This window comes from Adiantum capillus-veneris, chromosome 10, assembly GCF_014529385.1.
Source record: "Adiantum capillus-veneris isolate H3 chromosome 10, ASM1452938v2, whole genome shotgun sequence".
Classification (NCBI taxonomy): Eukaryota; Viridiplantae; Streptophyta; class Polypodiopsida; order Polypodiales; family Pteridaceae; genus Adiantum; species Adiantum capillus-veneris.
Window position 1 is genome coordinate 68,059,937 of NC_140940.1, and position 12,116 is coordinate 68,072,052.

At 44.1% G+C, this 12,116-nt stretch overlaps 2 protein-coding genes across 5 annotated transcripts in view; both read left to right on the forward strand.

Annotated features, from left to right (window-relative positions):
• The window catches only part of HBP5 (SOUL heme-binding family protein), a 63,773-nt gene that overhangs the window by 19,385 nt on the left and 32,272 nt on the right, over positions 1-12,116 (forward strand). For all 4 annotated transcript variants that reach the window (XR_015189391.1, XM_086521387.1, XM_086521386.1 and 1 more), the window contains exons 3-4: positions 11,162-11,230; positions 11,963-12,034. Coding sequence is in view for 3 of the 4 variants with exons in the window: in XM_086521387.1 (XP_086377513.1) it covers positions 11,162-11,230; positions 11,963-12,034 (141 nt within the window). In the remaining variant the exon portion in view is untranslated. The remainder of the gene's footprint in view (positions 1-11,161; positions 11,231-11,962; positions 12,035-12,116) is intronic.
• On the forward strand, positions 3,539-6,030 carry LOC147448999 (uncharacterized). Its single transcript, XM_086522498.1, has one exon. The coding sequence runs from the start codon at positions 3,539-3,541 to the stop codon at positions 5,732-5,734; it is 2,196 nt and encodes a 731-aa protein (XP_086378624.1). The 3' UTR covers positions 5,735-6,030.

The window sequence follows — 12,116 nt, forward strand, 5'->3', positions numbered from 1 at the left end:
CTGCAAATGTGGGCCATCTCCTCCATAGTCCTCCCACCACAAAACCGAGCCAATCTTGTTGTGATCAAGCTGTGCATCTACACATCCATAGGAGCCCTTCTTTTGCTTGTAGTTGAGTAGCTCGTCTCTAATCTTGCGCCTAATGTCACTACTAGGTTTAAGGCGCTCCAATGCAAGCCGCCATCCTTTGCTCACCTCCTTGTCGGTCTCTTGACGCCTTCCTTGAAACTCAGGGTCAAGCACATAAGCTGCCGCATGAAGTGGAGAGTAGTATCCATTCCACCTCGACTCACACAAGCCATGAATCTCCGCATACTGAACACGGTCAGGCACAAGCTTCTCAAGTGCCTCTATCATCCGATCCATGGCTTCGTAGACTTTGCCAATGCATGGCTGCAAGCCATCCACCACTCGAAGTAGGTGTAGAATAGGCTTGACCATGGCGTCAAGAGTCTTCACCTCCTCCCACCAAGCGGTGTCGTCGGCCCATTCTCGGCATTTCAATCCTACTGCTGATGTAGACTCCGGCATGGCCTGGAACTCATCACTGAGAAAGAGGCCCCTTAAGGCTCCGCCACATGTAGACAAGCGGCCTAGCATAAGCCAATTGAATGCAAATCTTGTCTCTGAATATTTGAGCAAAGACAAGTGGCTCCTCTTTGATAATTCATGGCGCACTTTTTGATGGTTGAGCACAAAGGAGACAATTCGAGAGGCGTCACCAATGGTGGGTGAAATCCATGACAAGTTCCCTATGTCCTTGAGGAGGTTATTGAGGCAATGCGCAATGCAAAATGTGACATGGATGCTAGGATACATGCCCTCAATGATAGCTCCGGCTGCCCTATTTGACGCCTCTCCATCTGCAACCATACAAAGGACATTCTCCGGGCCGGTGATCTCTATGGTGCTTGTCCACTCCGCAGTAAGCATCTCGACGGCCTTGCCACTATCAGATGCATCATGTGACTCCACAAAGTACATCTCCCCCCGAGAGTAGGCCACCACCCCGTGGATGGACCGCTTGCGGGTGTCGCTCCATCCATCTACAAGAAGAGAGACGCCATTGGTCTCCCACAAATCCTTTGTTGCTTGGGCCGCTTGCTCCACGGCAAGCTTCTCTTTGTCAAGGAGGGTGGTGCGAAGCCTCTCCGATGAAGGTGGCACATAAGAGGAGCCATATTCCCCTATTTTCGTAACCATGGTTCGAAAGTATGGAGACCTATCCACACAAAATAGAGCATGTTGCGTTAGTATGGAGAGTCGAGAAATTATAACCCATTATGAATACAAAATGAAAGATTGCAATGTGTATATGCCAAGGGAAACTCACCGCGAAGCATGGAAGGCAATGTGGTCGTGGAAGAAGAATCGGGCAACCGACCTATCCACCTCTTCCTTCAATTTAGGATTCCAATTTTCGTTGAGAGTGGTTTGGCGATGCGGAAGGGAAGAGGACGGTGTAGATCCATGGCTCTTGAAGGTTCGAGAGATGTCGTCAAGGTTGGCTTCCCTTTGCTCTCGCGGTGTCACCGTGGCGGAGGGATCAACGGAAACAAAACGGCCCCTCTTGGCCGCTTCCGCAACCTCATACACCCTGAGTTTCTCAAGAAGATCCAACCTCTTCTCGGGAGCTACATGAGGGCAAAACTTCACCTCGTGACCGGGTTCATGAAGAAGATGGGCTCGCACTTTGTTTGAACCACCCGATCTCTTGTATGGACATAGCTTGCACGTCCATGGTCTTGCACCGCCACCTTTGCCACGCGAGCTAAAGTCGACTTCATCCCACCACGACCACGTTTGCACGGCGGGCCTCCTTCGAGAAGAAGCGGCTTGAGAAGTGGAGTTGGCTTGAGATGACATGATGGTGGAGAGACTCGAGAGAGTAGAGCTTAGAAGTTAGAAGGGTTAGAGGAGAGCTTGTGTGGAGAGAGTAAAGGAGAGCTTCAAAGTGGGTAGAAGAGGGAGAGGAGAGCTTCAAAGTTCAAACTTGAGCCTTGAGCTTGAGGGAAATGGAATGAGCTTGAGCCTTGAGCTTGAGGGAAATGGAATGAGCATTGAGCATTGAGACTATGAGTATTAAGAGGCCCAAGGGAGCCTTTTATAGCCTCCCAAGGGCCAAGGCTTAAAAAATATGGCAGTTGGGGCTGCACAGAGCCATTGCAAACGGTAAAAAACGGCCATTTTTTTGAATCCGACCCCGGCCGACCCCTGCCGTCCCCGTCCGGTCCGTCCGACCCCGGTCCGTCCCCCCTGCGACCCGCCCGTCCGGCCCGTTTTCCGTCCGTCCCTCGGCGTTCCCAGTCGTTACCGGCCCGGTTACGGCCGTCCCCCGGCCCTAGGGCCCGTCCCCCCCGTCCCCTATAACTATGCAAAATAATGCAGCCGAAACTTTTTTGCCCAAATTTTTTGCCACGCTGGCTGCACGTACGAAATCCTCTTCCGTACTTCATCCGTACCCGCACCCGTACGGCAGTACGGCACGCCTTCCGTACGCGAACGAAAAAAACTATGAGTTACACAATAGGTGCTGCTTCATACTTGTACAAGCTAGTGTGCACTTGGGCTGGCCACCTAATTGCATTGTTTGCTGGCTGCATTTGGTCCTGGCTGGGCCACCTTGGTCAGTCGGATTCCTAAAGACCCATTGTTATGGGCACCTTGTTTATGAGGGTTCTCTCTCTCTCTCTATCTCTCTCTCTCTCACACACACACACACACACGTAAAAAAAAATTCTTGATTGAATTTACAAGTGGGAAACCTCAAAGCGAGGAAAAATCCATAGTAAACAAGAGGTACAAAAGACAAAGCACCAGAAGGCTCCGAAAACTAGAAGCAATTAAAGTAAATCCTATAAGCTTCCAGAGAGATGTCTCCCACATCATGAGCAAAGTGTAAAGCTTGTCCAAGTGAAAATTTGAAGTAGGGGAAATGCGCTCTTTAAGGGGTAGACGATTCTTCCAAATGCGAGAAAACATTCTTTGCCACCATAAGTGAGACTTGGAGAGTGACCACAGCTAATTTCTGTGAGACAATCAATTCATCAGATTGCAGTAAAGCATAAACTAACCCAGCTGATATGAAGTCCAACCTAGTATGGGCATAGTTTTTTTCGTTCGAGTACGCAAGGCCTGCCGTATTGCCGTACGGGTGCGGGTACAGATGAAGTATGGAAGAGGATTTCGTACGTGCAGCCAGTGTGGCAAAAAATTTGGGCAAAAAAGTTTCGGCTGCATTATTTTGGCCGCGCGCTCGTATAATCTACAGGTGAATGTCTCTGCATAGAATATACAGAGATTGCAGAGACACTCACACTGTCACAGAGCGTGTATGAACTTGTGAGGCTTGGACATCAGCCCGCGGCCCGCCCATTCTCTCGAGTCTTCGCCCTCGGGTCGCACTCTCTCTTGCCTCCAACCTCTCCCCCAACACATAGCGCAGGAGCCAGCTCAGTACTCCAAGTGGCAAGGCTCAAGCTCGTTGCACCATCTTCCAAGTTCCAACTTCCAAGCCGAATTCTTTGCAAGTTTGCAGATGGGCCGAACCAAGCGTCCCGAGTGGCAGTATGTGCAACAAGTGAAGAGTCTTCCAAAAGGAAAATGGACTTGTAAATGTAATTTTTGTGGGCATTCATGGGACGATGGTCCTTTGCGTATCCGTGCACATATTTTGGGCATTGCTGGCCATGGTGTGGGAGGCCCATGTGATGAGGCCCCAACAGATGTTGTAGAGATTGTCACAAGATTGCATGCAGATGCAAGGCCAGAGGGAGAAGACAGAGCTGCTTTTGTAGATGCACTGGTCAATGATTTGGAAGGAGATGCCTCTCAAGCTCAAGGAAGTGCTTCAATGAGTACGCATGCTAAGGGAACAACTAATGTAAGTGGCTCTTCCAAGTCCAATGTGGGGTCCTCAAGCAAAAAGAGGAAGGTTTCTCAAGGGGGTTTGGCGAGTGCATTTGGCTTGCAAACACGGAAGCAAGCAGACCAAGCCTTGCGCAGGTTTTTTTATGCTAAGGATGTTCCTACATGGAAAGTAAGGAGCCCTTACTTTTTGCAAATGGTGAAAGCTATTGGGCAAGCAGGTCCTTCGTATGTTCCCCCCTCTTATCATGCTTTGCGCACCACAGAATTGAATGAGGAGGTTAAATGCGTAAAGACTGAGATCATGGGTGTACGCGAGAAATGGAAAAGATATGGATGCTCTATAGTGTGTGATGGATGGTCTGACACTAGGCGCAGGCCTATCATTAACTTTCTTGCATGCTCTATTCATGGGTCAGTGTTTTTGAAAGCTGTAGACACATCTGGGGAAACAAAGACATCGGAATTTATTTTTAAGCATCTGAAACAGGTTATCAGAGAGATTGGCCCAGCAAATGTTGTGCAGGTATGCATGGACAATGCAACCAATTGTGTTGGTGCTGGGGAGATGATTGAAAGGGAGTGGAAACACATTTTTTTTACCAGATGTGCTTGCCATTGCTTGGACCTTTTGTTTGAGGACATTGGACAGATTGGTTGGGTTGGAAAAGTGCTTGAGGATGCAACAAAGATTGTCACATTTGTGACAAGAAAATCTACTGTGTTGGCATTGTTTCGGCAACTTAGCAAGAAGGACTTGGTCAAGCCGTCAGCCACTCGATTTGCGTACTACTTTATTATGTTGGCCAATCTTGTGGATGAGAGATGCATGCAAGGTATGCGCAAGCTTATGATTGATGACAAATTTGTTAAGATGAAGAGATCCAAGACTCAAAAGGCTACTGAGGTCTCGAACATTGTGTTTAATGCATCCTTTTGGCAAGAGGCAAGGCTGATTTTGAAAATGTGTGCTCCGATTTTGAAAATTCTCCGTTTGGCTGATAGGGAAGGAGCCACCATGGGGCTTATGTACGAGCTTACGGATCGCATGGTAGAGCAAATTGAAAACATGCAAGGCATTGATGCTGCAAGGATGAGAGAGATTAGGGATCTATGCATTCAAAGATGGAATATGTTGCACACACCGTTACATGCTGTTGGATACATGTTGCATCCCATATGGCGAGGAAGAGGGCAAGAAAGTGATGGCGAGGTGCATGAAGGATGGATGACATTCTTGGACAGGTACACCAAGGGTGATTTGACCTTGCAAGGCACCCTAATTGATGAGTTTGACATTTATAAAGCTGAAAGCAAGTCATTTGCTCATCCAATTGCAAAAGATGCATTGAGGATGCAAGAGGGAGTGAAATGGTGGGAAACTTTTGGGGCTTGCACACATGCTTTGCAAGCTCTTGCTTTGAGAGTGCTTTCGCAAGGGACATGTGCCTCTCCATGTGAGAGAAATTGGAGCACCTTCTCTCTCATTCATACCAAGAGAAGAAATAGGCTACTCCCATCTCATACAGAGAAGCTTGTGTACATACACACGAACTTGAGGCTCATATCCAAAATCAAAGAGCGCGGCTATGAGAGAATGGAGGTCACATTGGAAATGCTCAATAAGGAAAAAGATGAGGACCGCTTGCTTGCCTTGCAAGAGATTCAGGAGGCCATTGCAGAGAGTACTACAGATGCGATAGAGCCTATTCCCATTGCTGGGACCAGTCATATTGGAGCATCATGCTCAGTTGGTGGTGATGAGGATGAGGATGAGGATGAGGATGAGGATGAGGACGAGGATGAGGACGAGGAGGAGGATGATGCTGCTTATGACGATGAGGATGTGAGCTATGGTGAGAGTTAGAGCTCACTGTGCCTGGCCGCCTGCTTATGGAGTCTGGACCATGGTTTTTGACATTTACTTATGCGGCATGCCGTTACCCGTATGGTGTTTTGTTCACTGTTGACTCTAGAGTCTACAGTTTAGATTCTAGCCTCTAGTCTCGCCTCCCTACTTATGTTTTGGATTCAGCCTTCAGGAGACTACACTCCTGATTCCTGAATGTTTTTGGCTTGCTTCTATTGTCCTGACTCTTGACTCCTTTCTGTTTGGAGGTTACTTTATCAATCATTACTTAGAGGTCTGAGGCACCATCTTGATTCTCTCCAATCTCGACTCTCCAGACTCCTCAGTCCACTTTTAATTTCTAAAGTTTCTATGGTTTTAAGTTTTAACTTTTGTTTGTCTATAAACTTATAAAGTTTTAAACATGGTGGTGCAGTAAGTATTTCTACAATTACTATGTAGCATCCTAAGACTGACGTGTGGAATTTTGGGTGGTCTGATCCGTACTTATTCCGTACTTCCGTACCCGTGTGCGTCCGACGTGTGATTGACGTATGGAAAAACTATGCTATGTAGTAGTTTTGGCATTTGGAACTTGTTGGTTTATGAGCTTTTGTAGTTGGCATTAGACATTGGACATGATTGATATGAACTTTTCATGCCAAGATGATTGTAGTGTTGAGTTTTGTATTTGCAATATTTTGATAATCATTAGTCAATCTTTGGATCTTCACTCATGGGTGCTATACATTCTCTTACAGTGCTATGTTGCTTCTAAGTTTATGGTATTGAACATTGAACAATGAAAACTCAGATCTTCATACATGTAAACAATCTGTCATGCTATCACTGAAATCGAGGATTGTGTCCCATGTTCGTATCATGGATCATGGTAGGTTACTTGTGACTTGATTGATGTTTAATGTAGGTAGGCCTTTTCATTTAGCTATATAGAGCGATAGTTTACATTTTTGTAGGCTTCTCTTGTGAATTCTTACTTTTTTCCTGTTTTTTAAGAGTTGTTTACCAATAGTGCGTATTTTTACGCACCTTAAACCTCAATTCATTCACGATTGCGTACCTTACGTATTGAATATGTACAATATTTTACGTTTGGTTCCACCTTGACACCACCCACACACCCACCCACCCACTTTTTTTTTGTAAATTTGTTTTGATTAATTTAAAAGTGGGAAACCTCAAAATGAGGAAAACCCACGAGAAAGATTAGAGACAAAGGGAGGAACACAAAAGTGTTTTGTGATGTGAAAGCTCTAAAAGAAAACATTAGAAAAGCTGTAAAATGATCAGTGAAGACCGTAAAATCGATTCTGAGTAGTTAATATCGCCAATGAGCAAGAGCATGAATAATTGCCAAAAGCTCTTTCTCATAAATCTGTGCTGTCAATTCCGGCCTTGAAAACAATCGGCTCTCATAGGCAATGACATGGCCTTCTTGCATTAAGACCACACCCAGACTACGACCACAAGTATGACAATATACTTCGAATGACTTTTGCAAATCCGGCAAAGTCAATACTGGTCCCGTAGTCAATTTCTCTTTCAAAGTCTGAAAGGGAGTCACCTCTGTGGGTCCCTACGAGAAAGGGACTCCTTTTTGTGTCAGAATGTGCATAGGGGAAGCAACCTTTGCAAACTTTTCAATGAACCGCCGGTAGTAAGAACATAAGCCCAAGAAGCTTCTAACTTCATGAACATTCTTCAAATCGGGTCAATCACGTATAGTGTCAATCTTGGCCGGGTCCATCTGTACTCCTGCTGAGACGATGTGTCCCAAAAAGTGTATCTCCAGCAAGAAAAATTCACTCTTCTTGGCATTGATAAGTAATTTGTGATCTCGCAATGCCTGAAAGACCTGTAGCAGATGGTGTATGTTTTGCCTCATCCTTGGAGAAGACTATAATGTCGTCAAAGAAAGTGCCAACAAAAGATCTGTACTCTCTGAAAATTCTATCCATCATTCGATTGAAAGTCGCTGGAGCATTGGTAAGGCCAAAAGGCATCACCAAAAATTCATACAAACCGAAGCTGATCCGAAAAGCTGTCTTGTAGACATCTCTTGGCGCGATTCTGATATGATGATATCTACTTGTCAAATATCTCCTCCTCAAACAGGAGGATCCTTGTAGTCTGTCAAGAATATCATTGATCCTCCGAATCGAAAATTTGTTCTTGATGGTGATTTTATTGAGAGCTCTATAATCAATGCACATTCTCCAAGATCCGTCTTTCTTTAGAACCAACAACATCGGAGAGCAGTAGGGTAAAGTACTCGGCTGGATAAGACCCTTTTCCAGAAGGTCTTTCACTTGGTTCATAATCTCTCCATTCTGGGCTTGGCTAACACGGTAAGGTGGCTGATTCGGTGGTGTGCTTCTAGGTATCAGATCAATAGTGTGATCCTCAGGACGAGTTGGTGGCAACTCTCCTGGCAGGCCCTCGGAAATGCAATCGGCATGAGTGTGGAGAAAGTCTTGGTGTTTTTTATCAAGTTCAGACATATTTGTTCTGTGTCCATCATTTAACTCTTTCAAGTAGATCGAGTAAACAAAGAGACTATATTTCATGAATTTGGAAACAGCGGAAGCCGATACAATATGGATAGACTCGCCTTTCAGCTTTACATCAAGTACAATTTTTGGCCCTTTTCATTTGTCAAAGTCGCTTTCTTTACGCGATAATAGACCATGGCATTGTTCTGATGGTACCAAGGGACTCTGAGGAGGACTTCACAACCTTCCAAGGGCATTATGTAAAAGTCCTCGTGCCCCAAATACCCTTGACAAGGCAACCGAAGTTTGCCAATGACAGATGTAATGGCTATGTCCCGTTCGGGTGCCGCTAGAACTGCCTCTCCTGGTGGTCCCATCTGATCGGGTGTAATCTCGAGCCGCGCCGCCAATTCAGGTGACATGAAGTTGGCCTTGGCTCCTCCATCAAAGAAAATCAGGGCTTCTTGATCTTTCACTTTGCCCCAAGTCTGCCATTTGTCTAATTTGGGTTTATCATTATGCTGCAGACATACCCGGGCCTGACAAAGAGCCGTCGATTCACTTTCAGACAATTAGCCAAGAGTTGGAGTTGTTGATAAATATGTTTGGCATCCTCAACATCACCACGTAATTGAAGCATGTAATGCTTGCCATAATCTTGAATTACACTTTGTACATGCGCAACAAAGCGAAACCAGGAAATATCAGGATCAAGATGTAGTTGGACGACCAATGCGGGAATAACATCATAAATCATCTTGAGGAACGCCTCATGCAAAGATAAGCATTATTGATTTGCACTAGATGTTTCCTAGAGAGAGGCTGATCACTATGGAATCTCCCAAAGCGCAATATCATCACAACTCGGGCATGATCAAACAACAGTAAGGTATGGCCTATGCTCATTTCACATACAAACTCATCAAATTGTTGCATGTTGAGGACATACTACCGATTTAATCGTGCACTATATGAAGAGGGAGCATTATGCCGAAAAATCATAGTCACAAGGGACGCATTCCGGGACAGGGAATGGGGCTCAAATGGATTTTTAGTGTAAAAAAGAGGGCGGGATGGCAAGTGGCGACGGAAAAGTGGGGACGGGAAACCCGAAAAAGGCGTCCCTTGTTACTATGCGAAAAATGTACCCATGAACATTTGGATGCAAGAGGCTCCACAAATCCAACATCTCAATGCATGCAATAAAATCTGTCCAGGCTTGCATATCCACATTCAACATGTGCGAATGTCCTGTGGTGTTATCAGATAAAGCGGGTGCATTGTTTAAATCACCACAAAGCAAAGCATTGGAAAGCCATGGATAAGAAGACATTGCACTTTATAAAGCAGCCCGTTTCCCTGAGGCTGCCTCACTTTGACAGTTATGATATACTCAATGTGGTCGTAAGTGGGGGGGGGGGGGGGGGGGAGGGTGTATGTGGGAGTATCTCTTACATCTGGGATCTTCAAGTGAATACATGGAAGTCGGCCTCAATCACCAGTGTTAGCGGGTCAATGCTCTTCTCTCTCCACCACCAAAATACTATTTCCTAAAATACTTCAAGAAAAACATACGTGACAAAGCACTTCTTTCTATTTACTCATAAGGGTTATCTGCTCAAGGCACAAAAGCCATGAAGGACTAGCTTTGCATACTCTAGAGGTATGTTGTTCTTTAATTGGTACCTGCTCTTGCTCTTAATGATGGATTGTTCCACTGAAAATCAGCCTGATATGAGGCATAGGATGGTGTAGAGTAGTGAAAATGGCCTTCCTCAAGGCTTCTTATGGACATGGCAGGCTTGGAAGTGGAGAGAAATGAGTGAAGTCAACACTTTTTGTCTCCAAAACTGCCGCAGAAGCTCATTTACGAGCTCCCTCTTGAAAATAAGTAACTTCATGCCACGAAAGGCAAGTGTAAGGACACACATCTTGATATGAGGCTTTTTATTGCCATTGCCATCTTTTCCCATATGATACATGCTTAATTATATCTCAAAATATTGATGTGGAACATCTGTCAAGTTTGGATAATTGTGAGACCCCGCACCTTTTGACCTGAACAAAGCTTTTAGCAACCTTTCGAGTCGAATCCTTTGTGTTCCAATGCTTGAAAAATTCTTGTAAGCACAAGTAGAGTCTGCAATATCCTTATATGCATGTGTTCATCTAGGTATATATATGTGTTACCCATTCATCATGTATTAAGTGTGCACTTGCAATGTTAAGTTATAACATGGTGTTGGAAAATTTGATGCAAAAAATGTTTTAACCAAGATTGGCAGCTCCTCTTTATGGATTTATTCTAATTTGCAATTGTAAATCTGTGTTTTGTTTATAAAACAAGAAAATTGCAAGAAGTAACAAACTGTTTTTACTGAATTTTATCGGTCTTGACTATTGAAATACGAACTCCGGCTGTCAATGGATCTTCTTCCTCATTGATGATTAGGGGTCTCAAGATACCATTAGCCATTCTCCATTACACTATCAATTCTCATTTTGTACTTTGGTCATGTACGGAGAGTATCCTTTGGTTTAATAGGTTATTTGACCTTTTGAAAACATCAATCTCTGCTCTTTTTCACTTTCTAGCGTGGGGTTCTGAACCCTCTTTGAGAAGTTTGCAAGCCAGGTTTTTCAAAGTCAGTAATATTTGTAGAAGCATGCGTTGGATCTCAAAATGAGCTAGTGATCCAGTCATCATGTACAAGTGTGCACTTGCAATGTTAGTTATAACATGGAGTTGGAAAATATAATGCTTTATTGCAGCTCCTGTTTATGGGTTTATGCTAATTTGCAATTGTAAGTCCGTGGTTTGTTCATGAAAGAGGTAGTCTCAAGAAGTAGTGAACTTTTTGTACTGATCCTTATCCTTCTCAACAACTGTAATACTGATTCCAACTGTCAATGGATCTGCTTCCTCGTTCAGGATTATTGGGACTCAATAAAGAATAATGATTACTTTTCTTTGGAGGGAGTAACTGATGTTCTAAAGCAGGTATGACCCTTTCACTTATGTGCTCTGTGTCTTATTTTAGAATGTTGTCAACTTGGTTGTTTCAAGGCGACATAGGAGCATAGGTAAGTACGTATGTATGGGAGCTCATGGAATCATAGATCTAGTGAATCGGGGATGTTGGCAAAGAAAATTGCGAGTTAACGATCAATACAGATCTATGCACCTTGCACTGAAAACTCGAACATGGGGTTAAAAAAGGCTTTCGAAAACTCTGGGGCTCCACTGGGCCAATTTATGGCTACTGGATGACTAGGTTCTTATGAACTACATTGAATCAGTCCAGAAGATGGAATTGTGTTCTTCAAAGAAAGATTTTAGAATTAGTTGGTAACGTAAATTTGCATTGAGGCAAAGAAACATATCAAGATAATTGTCTTGTACATCTTGGGTTTGTTGTTTAAGTATCAGGTGCTTTTGGTTCGTCCACGATATCAGGGTCTGGTTGGTTAATATTACTGGACATGGAGGTGGGAGAGGGTCTGTAATATGGCAGAAAGTACTAGAATGGCTGGTAGTGGTAGTGGTAATGTGTTTGTGTTGTTTCTTCCGGCAAAAGCAGTGCATAGTTTGTCTCCAATGCATTTTGGTTTGTTACATAGGGTGTTTAACATGACTGGATGCATTAACTGTATGTTTGCAAAGAGGTTTCTCGAATAAGTGCTGCATAATCATTGTTATAAAATAGTATTGATGTAATATCTTTATTTGTAGCTGTGGTATTACAAGACGCCTGATTTGGAAACACCCAAATACAACGTGTTGAAAAGAGCCAATGTTTATGAGGTATGATATTGTTGTTAACACCAAACAATGTGCCATAGCTCACTGGCTATTAAAATGCTCTGATTTTCTTGTCGGTTTAGAC